This window comes from Epinephelus lanceolatus, chromosome 1 (genome assembly GCF_041903045.1).
Source record: "Epinephelus lanceolatus isolate andai-2023 chromosome 1, ASM4190304v1, whole genome shotgun sequence".
Lineage (NCBI taxonomy): Eukaryota > Metazoa > Chordata > Actinopteri > Perciformes > Serranidae > Epinephelus > Epinephelus lanceolatus.
Window position 1 is genome coordinate 25,026,026 of NC_135734.1, and position 20,060 is coordinate 25,046,085.

The following is a 20,060-nucleotide window of genomic DNA, read 5'->3' on the forward strand; positions in this document are numbered from 1 at the left end:
ATCTGATTACACTATATTCAAGAGAAGGCAGACATGTCTTCAGCTGATATATCCAACACTCTGCAACTCACACCAAAACAATCTCGACTGATAAACAGCACTACAGGTAAGAGGAAAAATGTGTGTTTTTGATTTTGGGTTGAACTGTTCCTTTAACAGTATGAGGCCTGGGTTGGCTGAGCTCTTCTCTTTCCTTCCAGGACTCCAGATATACTTATACACCTCATTTGCATTTTGTATTTCACTGAAACACATTTTTTAGGACTACGGTCTCTCATCTGTCAAGTGTTTTTTTTACTTGTGTCAGGTTGTGACAACAGACAAAATGCCGTGTAATCGCATCAGTAATTTGCATTTTTTCCACACCAGAACTTGGTCTGAGTATCCATTCAAGCCATAAATATGTGCAGTCAAATGCAGAAACAAAGCTGCTGCTGTGGTGTCACCTGTGACCAAAATCTGGCTTTGGCATCCTGGTTGATTTCCTCTCCTTTTTTTCAAAATATAAAAAACTACATTTCTCTGCCACTAACATGTCATTGACATTTTGACAGCCATTATTGGACAAATTACTGTATATGTAGCAAATTATTTTCATAGATTACCAACATACAAATGACTCATATGGGCTTGATCATTTATACATACTTGTAGTTTAATTTTCAGCACATGAAAAGAATATATTCTTGTAAATTAAATTATTAAAACAGCCGAGCATAATACTGGAGCCTATTTTGCATTCTGTGTTCATGGCAAACCATTTCTGTAACAACATGGCCACTGATTCATTAACTAGTACTGATCCTCTGAAACCTGGATAAGGCCTGATTCAGACACTACTGACAGGATTACAGCTGCAGGTCTCCTTGGCTGTGCCTAAGTGCTGGCTAGCCCTGCAGGGCACGATCCAGCACGCACTCATCCTGTACAGGAAAGGGCATGGTGACACGCAGCTGCCTGTTCTCCTCCATGGTGTGCTGGATGGTGTCATAGGCGTTGGAGTTTCCAGACCAGCAGCGACGAGCTACCTGCAGCACACAGACACAGAGCCATTAGAGCTTACAGTGTAACACAGTAAGTGAGGCTGGACTCTGTCACGCTGCTCTCCTCTCTACACTCTCACCCCATTGGACACGTCCCAGTTGAGCATCAGTCTGGCTCGCTTTGCTGCCTCCTCTGAGCCGTCCAAGAGCAAACCAAACCCTCCATTCATTACCTCACCCCTGCAGGCGACACAACAGATACAGTAATAAACACACTGACCCCCTGGTGACAGATAAGTTTTGATGAATCAAAAAGTGTCATACAGATTACTATTTACTGGGAGACCAGCCAGTCTTACCAACCAACACCACCACCATTGTGCAGGGCTACCCATGTGGCGCCCCTGAATGCATCACCAACAAAGTTCTGGACTGCCATGTCTGTAAGGGGGAGACACTGTGAAAATGATTCCTGCAGTGTTACTGATTCATATGAATGAAGAGAGGCAGGAAATGGATTGGTGTTAGTGTTGAATGGCAACAGTAACAAGGAACAGATTTTGTGTGGACTGTAGAGCTGCTCCATTATGTTTGATCATCTGTCGCAATGTCTGCAGCCTTCTCACTTTCAAGTCAAGTCACACTGCATCATTGTCCACAGAACCAAGTGCAAAACTGACAACACATGATAAATGATACAGTGTCTTTGTCTTCTGTACCACCAGAGCTGAGAAGGAAACCTCCAAACCAGGCAGCTCATCATATGTTGTTAGTTTTAGGCTACAAGTTATTATTATTTTTTTAATCTCTTTATTCATTTTGTGTTCAAACAGAGAAATAAACTCCCTCCCACCCACCAGACCTGACACCCAGGGAAGTGAGGAGCAAAACAAAGAGCAGACTACATATAAGCAATAACTTAGATTTAAACCAGGACATGAAATAAAATAAATATATGAGCAAATCAAAGAGGGGCGGGGCTCAGCTGTTGCTAGCAATGCCATCAGGCAGAACAGACAGTGTATCTATGTAATTTAAAAGGTGCCCCCAGGTTTCCCTAAAAGTTCTTAGGGTGCCTAATTTTCTCAAGTGTGATACAATGCAGGACCTCCACAATCCATCCACTATGGCTGGGAGAATAAAGTGTCTGACTATCAGTGCAGTGAAGGCAATGACTCTCTATATGGCTATGGGAATGCTGCCCTCCTCCGGGATTCCAAGTTATAGCTGTCAGGGGATGTACAGGAATATTGAATACTTTTTGATAAATTTGGAATATTTCTGTCCGACAGTCAGTTAACCCGTGGCTGGCCCCACAACATATGTGTAAGACTGACAGGCCATTGTTTACATGTGTAACAGACATCAGTTACATTTGGACATATTTTGGCTAACCTAACATTTGTATAATCAGCTCTGTGGTAACTGCGACAGATGATCAAACACTAAAATAATACAACAGCTATGTTTGCGTAGGGTTAGAGAACTGAAGCAGATATTTTAAAGTAATACAAAAATTGCTTTCCTTAACTCAGTGGTTCTCAAATGGTGTGCCGCGGTTAAATGGGTGTGTTATTGGTGCCTTGGTGAAATTTTTAAAACTTTAAAATTAATTCTTAACTCATTTTGTTAATAAATATTTCATGAGTAATATTTGGTTGTCAACTGTTATTTGATATTAGTATATAAAAACAAACATTTATGTCCTGATAAGAGTGCTTACATAGAGTCTATTGTGCACAGATATAAATGCAGGTGTGCCTTGAGCAGGAAAAAGTTTGAAAACCACTGCCCTAAATGATTACTTGTCTTTGCAATAATTGGTGAAGTAATTTAATTACTTGAGAGAAGTCACTAGTAACCGTGAGTCGTGACTGATACTAATTTTCAGTATCTTGCACATCACTGATCATACACATACCTGCACAGAAGGCAGATCCATCATACACATTAGAGGTTTCTCTGAAGGGGCTGTCTGTGCCGCTGACATCATGATGGTCTCTGCTGATGACCACAGGAGCCTGGGCGACACAAATAACAAAAGATGGTTATTACTGAGACTCCACTGAAAACTGGACATCATGCTGTAAACATGAAATAATCTCCTAAGGCCCTGATCACACAGAAGGTGTCTTAGCAGCTGGAGGCAGCTTTCTGTACTTGTTTTTAATGAGAATTAAGCTTTTTGCTTGTTTTTTTTTCATTGTTACGCCCCTGGCGTTTTTGCCGGACTCCTCAAGTTGAAAAAACTTCAGCCTAAAAGCACCCCACGTCATCTGTGCTTTTTTCCCCATTGTCCGATAATATGATTCAAGAGGTGGGTTTTCTGTGGTAGTCACGACAACAAGTTTACAGTTGGTAAACAATGGAGGAGAAACTGGTGATTGCAGTTGCTGGATACTTAAAACTATCCGACTGTCCATTTCAGTAACTAGCTACTACTTACTGTGAAAATAAGCAGGTAGTTTTAAATGGTATAAATGGTAGACTGATTACACAGGTAGGTGAGGGTAAGGAGGTGATGGGGTGGTTGCCTGGCAACAATAAAAAGGTGCAACAAGCATTTTTACTAGTAGCATTCAATTTAAAGGCAGTGTGGTGAGCCTCGTGTTTTGCAACCTGCAAAACGCTTTCTGTGTGATCAGGGCCTCAGCAGACAATCTATCCTCTTACTGAAACTCGTCCATCAGCGACAGCCTGGTTTATAGCCAAAGCAATGCAGACTCTTCCTTTCTGGTCAGAGTACAGGATTCTGGCTTGAGATCCCACGACCTAAATAAAGACACAGAGGAAATCAGCCTAATGCAGCTGCGTATCTTATCAGAGGGTAAATGATGGCACTGGTTGCTCAGAATGTCACCCACCATTTTGTGTTTTCCAGCCTCTCTGATCCAGCGGATGTTATCACTGTGCTGCTGTCTGATGCGATCAGTCACATTGGCACTAATTTCCTCCAGGACAGTAGCGGCGATATCGTCAGTTACAGCAAGATCTTGGGGGTCGCCAGATGTGCACACCCAGCGGAACGGGCCAAAGCCCAAAGAGAAAATGTCCCTGTGGCAAAGACAGAAGGAGAGATCACAAACTATTTATCACAAGAAGAAAAGAACTGATCACAGATGACTTTCAACTGTCTACAGCTCTATTACAGTATCAGTGCTAGATTGAATAAGAAAATGTCTCACCCCATAATGTGCTGGACGTAAGAGGGATAACGAAATTCTGTTGCTCCTCCGCCAACCTTTTCCACCTCTGCTCCTATAAAAACAAGAAACACAAACCTCTTTATTGGCCTGACATGGACTGAGTGATAATAATGGTTTATTCTGAGTGTGTGTGTGTGTGTGTGTGTGTGTGTGTGTGTGTGTGTGTGTGTATGAGTGTTAAATCACTGACCAGCTCTCTGGGCCTCCAGGAGAAATGCATTGCCATAATCCCAGAAAAACATGCCAGCATCAGACAGTTTGTTGATGGCCTTAACGTGTCTTCGGAGGCTGTGATCGTATGTAAAACACATTATATCAGCTGTACAGACCCATATGTTGCTCAAAATATACCGCAGCAAAGTGTGATTCATATTACCTCTCTTGGACCATGGCTACGAAACCCTTAGAATCAGTCGCCATGAGCTGATTCGCCTGGCGGAAACTGAGCTGGACTGGGTAGTAGCCTCCATTATATGGGTTGTGAAGGGAGGTCTGGTCTGAGCCCAGATCCACCAGGAGGTCCCCCGTCCTCTCATACTCCAACAGCAGCCTCTCCCTGGTGAAGAGGTTAGAAAAGTGTGTCAAAATGTGTCTCTCTCACTGTAGCTGCAGACCTGAGTAGTGTCTGAGCAGCTGGATGTTTTCATCTGTCACTCACCACAAGTCTACAACGTTGCCGTGGTAACCCAGACTGAGGGCAGTCTTGGAGCTCTTGGCTTCTCTGAAACACACAAAAACAGTACTGAATCTTACAGCAGGCAGGTTGTGTTATGAGATACATCTTACTGTCCATGTGGAGTACAGCAGTACTAATACGTTACTGCCCAGGCAGCAGTGGAAGACAGTAAAGTTCATTTATTCAAGTACTCCACTTAATAAATATTGTTGGTACTTGTACTTTACCTGAGTACCTCCATTTCATGCCACTTTATACTTCTAGTCTTCTAAGTTTTAATGGCAAATTCTTTACTTTTAACTACTCAACATTTTTTCAAGAGCCATAGTTCCTAGATATTTTTCAAACAAGATTTACATACAAAACATACAATAAGCTCATAAAGTGTGACACAGTTGTATTGACTAAACTACTTCACAGTATATAAAGCAGTTAAAATCAGTGCCACCCTGAAGGCAACAATAAACAATAAAGGACTAGATTGACATTTTGGGAAATACACTTATTTGCTTTCTTGCCAAGAGTTAGATGAGAAGATTGATAGCTTAGCATAAATACTGGGGGAAACACATTAGCTGGTGGAAGACAAGAGGATCCTAAAATCATCAATCATCATCATAAAAGTATGATGTGTATTTTTACATTTCAGTTTTTGTACAAACAGGACAGAACCAGGCTAGTGGTTTCCCTCTGTTTCCAGTTTTTGTGCTATGCTAAAATGCTTCCTGGTTTGAATCCGGGTTGGTGGGTGCAAAACTCAGGGTGGGGGAGCCCTTCTGTGTGGAGTTTGCATGGTCTCCCAGTGTCAGTGTGCGTTTTCTCCAGGTACTCCAGCTTCCTCCCACAGTCCAAGGACATGCAGGTTAACTGGTGACTCTAAATTGGCCGTAGGTGTGAATGTGAGCGTGAATGGTTGTCTGTCTCTATGTGTCAGTCCTGTGATAGTCTGGTGACCTGTCCAGGGTGTACCCTGCCTCTCGCCCAATGTCAGCTGTGATAGGCTCAACAAACATTTCGTTCTTTTTGTTATTGTTTTAATAATCTTATGAATTCACTTTTACATCTGGAAACTCCCGTCTTTAACGGGCTTGAGACGCACCCTTGTTGAGGACTTGGCTCAGCTTTCGGAGTTACTCTCTTATCCTGAAGCCTCCTTAAGGAATCTGATCCCGTTTGATTCGGTGGTGGGAACCTCTTGTGGCCGCATGCCTTTGCTGATGTTAACCCCAGCAGGATTAAAGCCCTGGACCATCCGCACTGAAGACGAGTGCTCTAACCACTACACTAGGGAGGCCCCATTCTTTTTATAGTCTCATAATGTATTAAATAACAGTTTAACACTAACAGGTGCCATTCTTCTATATTGAGTACTTTTACTGCTTTTTGCTCACAAAACGTACTTTTACTTGTCACAGAGTATTTTTTACAGTGCATGGGGCCTTGTTTTAGCTGAAAGGGCTGCCAATTAATATGACTGCAAGTCTAGACTTTTACTGGATAGAGCTGACAATATGACATCTGACACACGTACAGAGAAACACAAGCACACACACAAAGTCTATCATATTAAATCCCTCATGACCATCAACAACAGTAAATTACAGAGTAATAGTAAGTATGCAGCAACTATTTCTAAAAAATATTTTTGCACTCTCATAACGACTTTTCCTCTTTGTTACCTGATGCGTTTGATACAGTGGTCCATGCTGCTGGTGACCTCCATCAGCCAGCCCTGCTCGTGCCTCTTTCTAAGAGGAGCCTCATCCACCTACGCAGGAAACAAATTCACACAGTCACACTCAGGACGTGCTTCATTCTCGCTCTGTCAGCAGTGAGTATTATTGGGAAATGACTGGACACCAGCTGACCTCTGCAATCACACCAATGCATCCTGCGATGACGGCAGCTTTAGCCTGAGCTCCACTCATGCCCCCGAGTCCAGAGGTCATAAAGACGCGTCCCCTCAAGTCACCAGAGCCCAGGTACCTCCGACCGGCATTCAACACAGTTAGCTACACAGACACACACAGGGGGAGAAATAAAAGAATAGGAACTATAACACACAGGTAATGTGTCAGTGACTGTTATGATTTAAAGGAGCAGTGTGTGCGATTTAGGAGGGTCCAGAGATGGAAAGTAATATTCATAACTATGTTTTTATTGGTATATAAGCACCTGAAACTAAGACCTGTTGTGTTTTCATGACCTTAGAATGAACCCTTCATATCTACATATGGAGAGGGAACTCTGCCACGAAGTCCGCCATGTTTCTACAGTAGCCCAGAACAGACAAACCAAACACTGGATCTAGACAGGGCCTTTCATGTTTTTCTCTTACCTGAAAGCCACTGTAGGTTCTACCACATACGTGGAAAAAGAGGGGTGAAACAATGAGTATTCAGTACGTTGCAATTTCACACCTCACCACTAGATGCCACTAAATCCTACACACTGCTCCTTTAAAGTAGTTATATCCCAACTGTTTTGACAAGTGACCAAGCTGCAACCTCCAGGGCTGAAAAATGAAGCCAACATTTAAGTGCCAAAAACTGCAGTTCATCCAGTGGCCACTTGAGGCAGACACCAAAGCAAATCAATCTCCATAGACCCCCCTGTTAAAATGCTCAATTTACAACAGAAATAAACATGTTTACAGCCTGGTACAAAACAAATAAACAAACAAAAAACGGTTTTGGTCTTTACAGATATTTTCCTCACTCATGACAACTGTACGGGGTGAATTTTTATGTAACTCATCTGTTAAAATTTTACGATGGCCTCTTAATTTTATGCATAATTAAGGGTGTGGAAGCTTTAAATGACAGGGTGCCATCCATTGACGAGGAGCTGCCATGATGACAACACTGGTCAGGTAACATAATCATAGCGTAACCCCAGATTCAGAGTATAGGCATGGCTGTAGTTGGTACTATTTTAGTGTGTTTTCAGTACTTAAAATTAATTGTAATGTGTTGATCACCTAAAAAATTGTCTGGTTGCACTCAAAGGCCCCCTAAGGAGTTGGATGTAAAGTTTTTCTGGTAAGTCTGTTTTTGACTTGCAAAAATAGCATCAGCATTAGCATTATCACAGTTAACCATAGCTATAAATGCACTGTGCTAACCAAGCTAGCAGCTAATGTTAGGGTAGTGCCACCCTCTCATCCAAATATTGTCACTTGTGGCCCCAAAAATCCAAGATGGAGACAGCCAATATGCCAAAGTCGAGGCTTTAATACATTAATACAGGAGTCCACAAATCAGTGGGTGACACTATGGTGGCTATGTCCAATATCTTACACAGTCTATACATGTGACCTTAATTTTTTCCCTTCCTATATTGTTTCATTTAAAGAATTTACAGGTCACAGTAAAAAGTCAAAAAGCAAAGACTAGAAACAAGTTAATAAGATAACTTTTTCCTTGTTTCATCTCACTTCAGTTTGGTAACCACTGATTAAAAGTGATCCAGATTTTGCATGAGTCAATACTGGAGTGCTGTGTGCATACAAAAAAAAAATCACAAACCATAGTGCCATGAACAATACCCTGAGGTCCGATGTAGCAGTAGCTGCCAGCTGTCATTTGACCGTACCTGAAAACGGACAAATAAAAGAACAGAGATTACATCAAACATGTACACCCACATACAAGGCTAATACAGCAACATCTTCTTACTGAAAAGCATCTTAAAAACTTACATTGACACACCAAGGGCAAACATCCTTTCATACTGATCTCTGGAGGAGTAATTTGGAATAACCTGAGTGATGCAAAAAAAATAAAGAACAGTGTATGTCAGTACACAGGGTTGTAAGTGGGCTAAAAGCTTAATCAGATGTGTGTTAGGCTGTTACCATGCCGTTGGTGATGACAGCGCGAGGTGATGAAGGTAGGCTGGGGAACAAGCCCATGGGATGACCGCTGTACATGACCAGAGTCTGCTCCTCTGTCATCTCGCTCAGGTAATGCATCACCAGACGAAACTGCACCCAGACACACACAAATCTTTAATATACATCTATTTATACATCGTCACCAAGTCCTTTGTAAGAAAACACATTTACTCAGGGCTCACCTGGGCCCAGTTACTGAACACCTGTCCATTGCCTCCGTAGGTGACAAGCTCCTGGGGAAACTGAGGGATAAAGATGCCAATAAGACAATGAATTAAGCAAAAGACATCACATACTTAGTTGCTATGTTAATACAAGCTGTGTTAGAGGCTGACCTGAGCAACTGCAGGGTCCAGGTTGTTCATGATCATGAGCATTATGGAGGCAGCTTGGCGTGTGCGGCACGGGTACTGATCTATGGGGTACGCTCTAAGGAGACAGAGACAAACTTACATCACTGTTGTGGAGAAAGACAAATTAAACAAAACCATCATAAAGAGAGATGTGTATGTAACTTTCACACTTTCACAGGATGACACAAAGATTTCCTATAATTTCCAGTGAGGTACTTTCATAAGCCACCGTTAGTGTTCATACCAGACTAGTGAGGCTGCAGCAGCAAAACCCTCCACAATGTCCTGAAACTGAAGGGTGCATGTGATTGCATATGAATTAAACATTTTATTTATAACAGAGGGAATGTGTTATTTCTCCTTTGAAAAGTTACAACCTTGTGTAAATGCAAAAGGCAGAGAACATCTTCGACAGCAGGGATTGTTATTAAAGCCCGACTGACCTGACAAAATATACCAGCAGGTCAATTTTATTTATATTTATTTAACCTTTATTCAACCAGGAAGTCCCTCCTCTTCTCTGAGGGAGACCTGGCAGCAAGGCAGCACACCAGTAACAGTTTAAACACAATAAACACTCAGGAAATACAATCATTAAACACACAATGAAAGGACTAAATCCAGGTCAAACAAAATGGCTGCATTTTGCAGTTACATTGATTTTAAAACACGGCCTCAGAGATTTTTTTAGATGGACTAGATTTTTAGAAATAATGCTCTGCAGGTTATACCAAGTTTTTGTTATTTTTATTATTACGTATTTCATTGTCAGAAACAAAATTACCAAACTCATCTTTCATTTACTGTTACTGTCATCTTTAATGATATAAAAAATCACATAGCACATGTCCTAACCTAACAACCAAATTTGAAGTATTATTGTCAAAATATTTATATAAATTGTATGGGCATAACCGGAATAACAGCCAACACATAGATTAATTTATTCTCAAATATCAGTATGGATACTGGCATAAAGAATGCCATATCAGTTGGGCTTTCATCATTTGGTTGCCTCACCTCATGCGTAACGTGGGGCAGAAGCGGTACATGTAAATGTGCCCGTACTGCCGCAGCTCTTGGGCAAATTCAGGTGCAAGAGTTGCATGATGGGTGGGAGGGAAGTAACGCAGTGCATTTCTCAGCGCCAACTAGAGGGAAGAGGCATTGACAGTAGGTTAGATAAGACACTCTGTACAGTGTAAATGTTTCAGCACAGTCAGACAGATGAGTAGATCTTTTACACTGTAAGGCTAACAGACAGAGCACCTGCTGCATCTCTGTTAATCATTGACTCAAGTCTGCTCTCAGTTTAGGCAATCAGTTAAAGACCTTAGAGAATAATCAATATTTTAGGGCAGCCAATGAGCCAACAGTGATGCAATAAGTCAGAGTACGCAGCATAGCTTAATGTCGGTTGTGTGTCTGCATCTGACACATTTATAGGAAAGCAACTGTCTGACATGACAGTGAGCTGTAACCTCCTCCAGCTCACTCTCACATAGCTGCGTGATGATGTTTGTCTTTTTCCTTCTGATAGTAGTTTGACAGGTTTGACTGCAGCCAAGTTGGTTCATGTTTGGGGCTTTCCCTACCATTAGCAATGTAATCTTCCTTTTGGAGTTTATTTAACAGACAGTATTTACACTTGTTAAAGTAGAAAATCACAGCAGTACCTATTGACATTAATGACTGCTCTGTTTCATTGTGGTGTGCACAAAATGGATTCAAGAGGTCTACATGTACCTGGATAACTGATTTATAAATTATTGTATGACAAAGCTGAACAAGTTTGAATGCATAGAAACAGTATGACTCACCCGCTCCTCCTCTGCTGTAAGGTTCGGGGTCCGGATAGGTGCATGTGGCACATTGGAGTCTCTTCCCCGGTTAGGGGGCAGTGGATCCAGGGGTAAACCACTGCATATCTCCTTTAAAGATGACATCCTGTCACACACTTCAGCAGCAACCTGTAGTTAGAGATCACGCTGGAGACAAAAGGCAGCTCTCACTGCAGGCCGTCCTCCACGGAGAGAAAGAAAATTTAAGGGCAATCACTCTTCAACTTATTGTCTCATTGGCGTTTTGGTCATCTTTGCCCTTCGCAATCGGCCAATGGTACACGAGGATAGGAAATGGTGTTTGGTAATTATTGACCCCTGAGGGAGTTTGAAGTGGCACATGCTTCAGCGGACAAACACTGCCGCAGACCTCTGACCCCTGATGCTTTGACACGCAACTCAGGTAAACACGAGTGCATGCCAGAACCTTTGGACAGGTCAACAACTATTATGTAGAATCATGTTATTTCCATACATCTATAACTATAACAAGTCCCATGTAAAAATGCACAATTACAGCTCAGTATGATTATTAGTCTGAGGTCTAGGGGCACACATTCAGAGGGATAATGTATTATATCAATAATGGATATAGAAAATTGTCCTTGTGTAACTCCGCCGCAGCTGCTCAAGAGTTCACTTGTTTGCTGACTTGCAATGTGATGTAAAGGGTCATGATTCCAGTGTCAGGCCTAGGTCATGTAAAAAAACTAGAATTACTGTCCTGCAGTTGTATGCCTCCACGCACCAGTCAAGTGTCTCTTACAGTTTCCATCAATGTCTGTGAAAACATGGATACTGCACACACAGAAGAGCCATACAATCGGTACAGTTTCAAGGTAGACACCCAAAATTGGTGACCAAATGTATCTCCTGACGTATGACGTAATGGCCAGAAAAAGTGTTTTATGCAGAACATTATGTATCGGTGAAGCTGACCTTTGACCTTTTATATCCAATTAGACATTTGTGTGAAGTTTTGCCATAATTAGCACATAAATTCCTGAGTTATGGACAAAAAGATGTATCAGAGGCCACAGTGACCTTGGCCTGTGTCCACCAAATCCTAATCAGTTCAAGGGGATGTTTGCACCAAATCTGAAGAAATTCCCTTAAGGTTTTATTGAAATATCACGCTCACAAGAATGAAAAACATGAGGTGACACTGACCTTGATCTATGACCACTAAAATCTAATCAGTTCATCAGTGAATCCAAGCAGATGTTTGTGCCAAATTTGAGGAAATTTCCCCCAAGGCGTTTTTGAGATATCACGTTCATGAGAATGAGATGAGTGCAAGGTCCCGCTGACCTTGGCCTTTGACCACCAAAATCTAGTCAGGTCATCCTTGAGTCCAAGTGAACGTTTGTGCCAAATTTGAAGAAATTCATTCAGGGCGCTCTTGAAATATCTCATTCACAAGAATGAAAAAACTGAGGTGACATTGACCTTTGACTTATGACTACCAAAATCTAATCGGTTCATCATTGAATCCAAGCAGATGTTTGTGCCAAATTTGAAGAAACTCCCAAGGTATTTTTGAGATATCGCTGACCTTGACCTTTGACTCTTGACCACCAAAATCTAGTCAGATCACAATTGTGTCCAGGTGAATGTTTGTGCCAAATTTGAAGAAATTCCTTCAGGGCATTCTTGATATATTGCGTTCACAAGAATGAAACAGACAGGACCAGTCACCTTGACCTTTGAACACCAAAATCTTATCAGGTCATCCTTGAGTCCAAGTGAACGTTTGTGTCAAATTTGAAGAAATTCCCTCCCTTCTTGAGATAGTGTATTCATAAGAATGGGAGGGATGTGCGGACAACCCAAAAACATAATGCCTCCGGTCAAGGCTACTGTAATAACACATTTACACATGGTAAACAACAATATCTCACAAAAAACAATACTGTCAGTTATAGTCATATTTATTACAAAACTTTTAACAATAAACAGTTCAAGTCACTTTGATTCAGTCCTTTGTTGAACACAAATTGTCCAGCTGAGGTAAAGGTTTTAGGTGTAGATATAAATAAGCAGAAGCAATGCAGTCCAACAGGTCAGATGTGGAAACTCACTATTCAGGATCCATAGTAGAAACTGTAAGGTTGTCTTTAGTACATTATTCACACCTCTGCAAACTTAACTTTATCCTAACATCACTACAATAACTTTGAGTCAAAGCTTAATATAAACTTTGTGTAACACATACTTATTGTAAGCTGTATATCATAAGAAAATAGCACAGATGTCAGAAAATAAAAAGGTATAAAACATGTTTTTACTATAATTTCAGACCTCGTTATTGTAAATTCCAGCATGGAAACAAAGGAAATAAAAAATCTAGAAACCATCTTGTGATGCCATCACTGCAGCCACAATAATCAGCAGGGGGCGTAAAGCGCAATGGCCCCTTCCCTACTTCCTAACCCCGTACTTCCGCTCCCCTTGCCCCCTTGCTTGGACCACCCTTATTTCCAACTCTGCCTTCATCATGATCCAAACTACACACCTGTTAAGTTTTGTGACTGATTTTTGCACCGTTGTGACGTTACTGTGCTGCAGACGGACATATAAACACCTGACAAAATACTTAAAACCGTTGATGTGGTAGCTTCTGCCAAAACAGGTGTCACCAGGGCCACATTTTAACACACACACAAACACACACACAAAAACAATACCAGCTGTTGCGACGTTGTTGTGGCTGGTAAATACACACTGAGGTGTATTAAAGGGTTGGTCCTCTGGGCGCTTGACTGAATTAAGGATTCTTAAATCTTGTCTTGCCTGAACCCAAAGTCAAGTTTGAGCAACTCAAGATCGTCATTTTTTCATTGACAACATTGTGTTAGTTTTACAAAAGTTCAAGCTCATCTCATTCGTAAATAAAATGTTCAAACTCCAACTGAAATTACATATCATGTTTTTGTTTTCTACAGCTTGATATATATCTACTCTGTATATAATATAATTCCTCACAATACCTTTAGCTCTCCGTCTAGATGTAGATGTATATGTCCAGATGTCTCTGTCGATCGAGAACTTGTTTCCATACAGCTGATTGGATCACATCGTTCTGAACCATATTTGTATGAAGCATACCAACCCACATAAGCATTTCTGTGGAAACCAAACATGAGCATGTGTTTTTGCTGGCTTAACCTGCTAACCAAGCAAGGAAAACTAGAAACAGCTATTCTGCTGCAGCACATTAAGCAGCATGCAAACTTACAATTATAACTTCAGTCAGTTCAGATGCTGTTGTGGACTTTACTCCTCTATGCTGACAACACACCATCTCCAAACGGCCTGTAAGTTATGGTGCTGGACAATAAGACACCAACAGCTCATCCAGCCACTGAGAGCAAAATGAGCATTTCTAATATTCCCTCCGAACTTTTTTCTTCTTTCTCTTAATCATAAAAAACTACAGTATTAACAGTAAAACTAAAATAAATAAATGTAATTTCAGTTGGACTTTAAATTGTGGCTCATGTTTGAAATAATACAATACCAGCACCAAAACCAGCACCCTTACAGTGATGCTGATACCAATACAGTACTTAATTTGATACTTTTTTTTTTCTTTATTCGATACCAATTGTGTGAATGGAAGCATTCAGTTGCCTTAAATGCCACCAGATGCCACAGGTATGTAGTACAGCCATGCTTGTGAATGTTTTGGTGGCAGCTCTACACACTGAACTACCAACTCTGTCAAATACAACACGTTCGACGTCACATCACAGACAGTAAGGGTTGTAGCTGCTGCAGTAGTGGACTAATCACATGTTGCCTTAAATTGAAGAACGCTTGTGGTGATGTGGGTACAAAAATGACTGAATATATTTTTTGACTCGAGATGTTTTGATACTACTTGGTTATTTCGGTCGATACCTTATAAGTGTTGAGCACCGATACCGAGCTCTAGCTGCCACCAAGGCTCTTCATTAGCTTTCCACTGAGCCCTCCGTGCTGGATGGAGTGGTATCAGAGTCCTGCTCAGAGGCAAGTGTTGAGTTTGCACCTGATGTTTCTGCAGACGCCGAGTCTTGTGAGGTCTGTTCTGTTTCTGCTGATTGTTCTTGTTGCACCTTGTCATCTTCTTGAGGATAAAGCTCCGGGTAACGCTGCATACACTCCTGCATGGCCCTGAACTTCTCCAGGCATTCAGAACCCTTCACCTCCTCTTTACTGTAGTGGAAACAGGAGAAGGCGTCCTTAAATTCAGTCCCACAGGGACCACTGGCCATCCCACCCAGGCAGGGGCAGTTCCAGTTTATCTCCCCACTGGGAAGAATCAGACCTAGGATCAGAGAGGAGGGCTTAGTTAATATGTGGTACAACACAGGTAACTGTTTTAGGAGGGTTTCCCACACATTCATTTGCTGGCACATATTAATTTTCAGATTTTTGGAGCTGGTCTGTAAATTAGGAATATATTTACTGTTCTGTTATTCAGAGCACCACACTCTCAGAGCACAGACGGAGCAGTAGAGCACCAGGCGACGTGAAAGTGAAACTTAAACATTCCTTAATTTATATTGGAACAGAAAGCTCCATTTCTTCGAACAGCACTCCCATTTTGGTGTTTAAAGTTTTTCAAACCTACTTTAGATGAAACTGGCTGCATCGCCATGGAAATAGTGTGTGGTCCAGCTCTGAGTCTGCAGCAGCTGCTCCTCTAATCTAATTTATTGTTCTAATCAGATCTGTTCAATCTGACCATAAACTGATCGACTTATTCATTTTCCACCCCATAACTCAAATTCAACAAAATGCCGATGAAGAAAATAAAAACTAACGAAGAGTTTCGCCTGTGCTGATTTGACGTACCTGCAAAATCCTCCGAAATCAGACAAAAATAAACTGTCGGCAGCCACCACACATGGATTCTAACTTCTCTGTGTGAAATTGTTTTAATTTTAAAACCTAACCTGAGCTACAGTGAAGCCTGACAACAGGTTCCTCTCCTCACCTTGCTCCTCATATGGGTCGTTGGGATCTTCCTCTACGAGCTCAGCACTGCTGGGTGTAGCATGGTCCTCTTTGGTGACAAAGATGATTCGGTCTTTACCTGTTGGGTAAAATGTGGACAGACAACGCAAACAGTTTGTCAGTGATACGTAATGTGGTACCTTAACCAAACCAAAGGCTGACTATGTGACATATACAGCCTTTACTTTATTTATAATTCTGATATTAAGTAATAATAGGTTCAACAGTTCACCATTTGCACAGTGTACTGCACGCTCCTCACTACAGCCTGACTGGAAAATCATCCAGGCCAGTATTTTTGGTCAATAATAGATTGTGAAATGTACGTCAGGGATCATAGTTAAAAACAACTATCAGCCAATGTTGTTTTTTTAACATTCAAATACCACTATTGATATCATGTAAATAAAATCCTTCAGGCTGTATTGAAAACACATGTCTGTGTGATGGATGGTTATGCAATCAGTTATCTGCTGGAGCAGCTTCCAGCCCCTGGTATCATCAGTGTGTGTTCAGGCTGTGTAGATATAAAACTGGCAAAACTGGTTGTGCATCACTAGAGCACATCTGAGCGCACCTTCAGGCACACATCTCAGTGCAGGGTGGTGTTTTGAACTCTGCTTTGTTGAAGTATGTGGTTTGGTGTTCAGTGCTGAAATCCTTGAAACTATTAGTCAATTAATTCATTCATCATCAGAGAAATTCTAGTTTTAAATAAGTTATTTATATTTGTAGACTGAATTTCGTTAGACAGAAAAAGCAGTTTGAATCACTTTCTGGTTTTGGAAATTGTATTGAGCATTTTAAACTCTTTCCTGACATCTTACAGTCTGCAGGATTTATCAAAAATATAAAACAGATCATAGATCATGGAAATAATTATGGTAGATGACAAAATAAGACTGAGTGTGGGAAGTGACGTAATGGAACATGAACATGTTGAACTTGTGACTGTGGATGTGACTATAAGTCCTTATAAGTCCTTTAAATCCTTCCTGATATTTCACCAGGTTGCACAGTACATGACAGTATTTGTGTAAAAACAAAACAACAAACAAACAAAAACATGAAAAGCTAAGCTACTGGTGATAGAAGTCATTGTAGCATTTGTGTAACAGTCTAGCCTACAATGCTTTGTGAGTTTCTAATATGCAGTCAGTCTGTTTAGACAAGTCCTGCTCAGTTTAGATACATATGGCCAACAGAATAATGAGCAGACAGGAAATAAGCGCCCTTTTTGCTGAACGACCTGGTGACACACTACAACAGATGCCGACACATCAGTGGGCTCAACAGAGAAGATGTGTTAAATAAAACCATGTGGCTAATAAACTACTTTTGAAGCCGGAGATACAACTGTATGTGGGAAACAGGGGCAGAGCTATTTTTCTTTCTTACTAATCCTGTAACTCCATCCCCACTGCCTGCAGTCACCATCTTTCCTCAGCTCAGCTGCTGTTCCTCCAGTAGAGACTGACCTCTGGAGGAGCATGTTGTGCACTACAACACATCATCTCAATACAGCCTCTCAGCCACAGTTTAACAGAAAGAGAAGTGGCTGTATTTTTGACAGAACTGAAAGTCATACTTCAGGGATTTCTCAGTAGCCCAGTATACTCTGATACCTTGATTCTAGGGGTGGGGAAAAAAATCCATACAGCATAGTATCCCGATATTTTTGTGTGGCAATATGATAATGTCACATGGTGCCAAGTATCAATTTTTTATTATATAAATTATTACTATCAGGGCATCGGTGACTTAGTGGATAGAGCAGGCGCCCCATGTACAAGGCTGTTGCTGCAGCGGCCCGGGTTCGAATCCAGCCTGTGGCCCTTTGCTGTCATGTCATGCCCTCTCTCTCTCTTTCCCCCTTTCATACTTGGCTGTCCTGTCCATTAAAGGCAAAATGCCCCAAAAATATCTTAAAATAAATAAATAAATATTACTATCAAATATACAAATTAAAATTTAGGTAGCCCATTTGGTTATAATAAATTGCTTTGTCAGTCCACTACATACATTTTGCTGCAAATACTTTTTCCTTATTAGACAAAACAGATGTTGACAAAGTTCTCCTTTAATATTTGCAGTTGCAAACAGGTAATTAATGGCAATATAGAGCAATATATTATATCGCAACAATCAGCCTATCGCAACATATTTAAAGTTGCAATAACATTGTATCGTGACTAAAGTATCGTGATAATATTGTATCATGGAGCCTCTGGTGATTCTCACCCCTACCTGACCCCGCCAAAGCCTACATCTGTTACTTAACTATAGGTTTCAACACAACAATGTAAATGCTCCATTGCAAGTAAGTCCATCCAAGTATCATCACCAAAATGCAGGCCCCAAAAAATAATGAGAACACATATCTAACAATTCACTGTATCTTCTTTAAATGTAAGATATTTATCTGCAAAGTAGTATGTCAAGCTGTTCAATAAATGTAATCGAGTAAAAACTACAATATTTCCCTCAAAATCTAGTGTGTTCTAGTGGAGGATCGCTCCTCAGTTGCTCTTCCTGAGGTTTCTATCATTTCCTTTCCCTGTTTAAGTTTCTTTTTGGGTGTTATTCCTTATCTGCTGTGATGGTCCAAGGACAGAGGGATGCCCTATGCTGTAAAGCCTACCTCAGAATTATACTTTAGTGGATTACTGAGCAAATGTACTGAGTTACTTTACACCTCTGGACCAGAAATGAAGCAGAACTATGACAGCTGTTTTCATGATAAACCCTTGACTTGTAGTGATGACAAGAACAATCGTTTAATGACAGGACTCGAGGTGACTGTGCATGAAAAACATCTTAAACCACTCATTGTATGAAACGCAACATGGCATCATCCCTGCATGACACAACATCAGGGTCAGCCATGAGGAAAATACTGGTGAAATATTCAAGTGTAGCTGCTACATTTGCTTCACTAACCAGTCTAAAAACCAAAACACTGGTGATCTATTGAATGACAGGTGAACAAAAAAAGTTAATTTCCAACCCTGCATACAAAACTGTGGTTGTTACATGTCAAGGTTAAATACTGATGACTATAAGCTAAATCATGCTCACTCATGATAACGTCACAGTTTAACAAACCTTTTCATCGTAACAAGAGACTCATTAATATACTTTTAACGACTGGGAACAACAGCAACCTTAATGTTTCATTCAGACTTCCTTTAAATCAACTTCAGGGTTAGCTTTAAGTTAGCCGGCTAGCTCAGCATGTTACTTACCTTCCTGTCTGACCGAGCTCATGTCTTCCCTCTGGGACAGAATAAATTCTTCTTCCTGATTTACAGCAACGACTCCGAAGATAAAGACTCTCACTGGCAGAGCATGGGAATGTCGCAAGTGTCAGTTCAGCATCAGGTAGCTTGTTTCACATTTACAGCGGTTTCACAACTATCCTTGCTTGAGCATGGAGTCTTCTTCGTCTCCTTATTCTTCTTCCTTTCTATTTCCGGTAGCGCAGACGCCCCGGGGCGCACTGTCGCCCCCAACAGGTCAAAGCGTGACATGCATTCTTCTTTTCTTTAGCACAAGCAAAGTTTTTAGAGAAAGCTAGACATTTTGTTACAGGTTTCCCTCTATTTTTAGGTTTTAAATTTTTCTATTCTACTTCTAAGTCAAAATAAAATATATAACCTTACTGAAAAGGGATGATAATCAAGAAAAGAGGAGGGGAAGTGTGATATCTTGAGGAAAATGTCCTCCTTTATTTTTGTAATGTGACACTTTACTTTTGAACTTTAAATATTCTTAAATAAACATTAAAATATTAAATAAACATACTAACAACAGCCCTGCAACAACCACTACTTTTCCAACCTTAATATATTATAAAATTATTGATTTAATTTTTCATTTTAGGGGTGGGATATTAGAATAAAAGAAACATTACCATAATTATAACAACAAAATCTATCTTTTGTACATTTTGTAGACATATTTACTAATAATCAATACACATTAAAAGTCAATAAACTCATTAATCTTTTCAGGTGCATTATCAGTGTATGCTAAACTGTGCAATAACTATACTATCCTTTCCGTCAGTGATGTGAAATCAGCCATCCTGTCTGTCTCTTTA

General features: G+C 40.7%; 2 protein-coding genes across 2 annotated transcripts; both read right to left on the reverse strand.

Annotated features, from left to right (window-relative positions):
• Nucleotides 1-634: 634 nt before the first annotated feature.
• uroc1 (urocanate hydratase 1) lies at nt 635-11,171 on the reverse strand. The gene is made up of 19 exons (XM_033625616.2): nt 10,934-11,171; nt 10,134-10,264; nt 9,096-9,189; nt 8,943-9,002; nt 8,722-8,850; nt 8,566-8,627; nt 8,393-8,459; nt 6,734-6,877; nt 6,545-6,633; nt 4,848-4,910; nt 4,566-4,745; nt 4,380-4,477; nt 4,169-4,241; nt 3,848-4,037; nt 3,657-3,755; nt 2,905-3,004; nt 1,343-1,424; nt 1,124-1,223; nt 635-1,028 (listed from the first exon to the last, which is right to left on the reverse strand). Exons 1-19 carry the CDS (start codon nt 11,057-11,059, stop codon nt 888-890), a joined length of 2,028 nt encoding a protein of 675 aa, XP_033481507.1. The 5' UTR covers nt 11,060-11,171; the 3' UTR covers nt 635-887.
• A 1,698-nt stretch (nt 11,172-12,869) lies between these two features.
• Nucleotides 12,870-19,409, reverse strand: chchd4b (coiled-coil-helix-coiled-coil-helix domain containing 4b). The gene is made up of 3 exons (XM_033625757.2): nt 19,204-19,409; nt 15,939-16,037; nt 12,870-15,266 (listed from the first exon to the last, which is right to left on the reverse strand). The coding sequence occupies exons 1-3, from the start codon at nt 19,223-19,225 to the stop codon at nt 14,911-14,913; spliced, it is 477 nt and encodes a 158-aa protein (XP_033481648.1). The 5' UTR covers nt 19,226-19,409; the 3' UTR covers nt 12,870-14,910.
• Nucleotides 19,410-20,060: the final 651 nt, after the last annotated feature.

What these genes read in the sequence shown, in the direction of transcription:
- uroc1 (XM_033625616.2), bottom strand. Translation starts at nt 11,059, where the DNA reads ATGTCATCTTTAAAGGAGATATGCAGTGGTTTACCCCTGGATCCACTG. An exon ending in GCATTGGTGTGATTGCAGAG is followed by an intron (nt 6,634 to 6,733) that starts GTCAGCTGGTGT and finishes TTTCCTGCGTAG; the next exon opens with GTGGATGAGGCTCCTCTTAG. An exon ending in CCTGGAGGCCCAGAGAGCTG is followed by an intron (nt 4,242 to 4,379) that starts GTCAGTGATTTA and finishes TTGTTTTTATAG; the next exon opens with GAGCAGAGGTGGAAAAGGTT.
- chchd4b (XM_033625757.2), bottom strand. Translation starts at nt 19,225, where the DNA reads ATGAGCTCGGTCAGACAGGAAG. An exon ending in GAGCTCGGTCAGACAGGAAG is followed by an intron (nt 16,038 to 19,203) that starts GTAAGTAACATG and finishes TTTACCCAACAG; the next exon opens with GTAAAGACCGAATCATCTTT. An exon ending in CGACCCATATGAGGAGCAAG is followed by an intron (nt 15,267 to 15,938) that starts GTGAGGAGAGGA and finishes CTCTGATCCTAG; the next exon opens with GTCTGATTCTTCCCAGTGGG.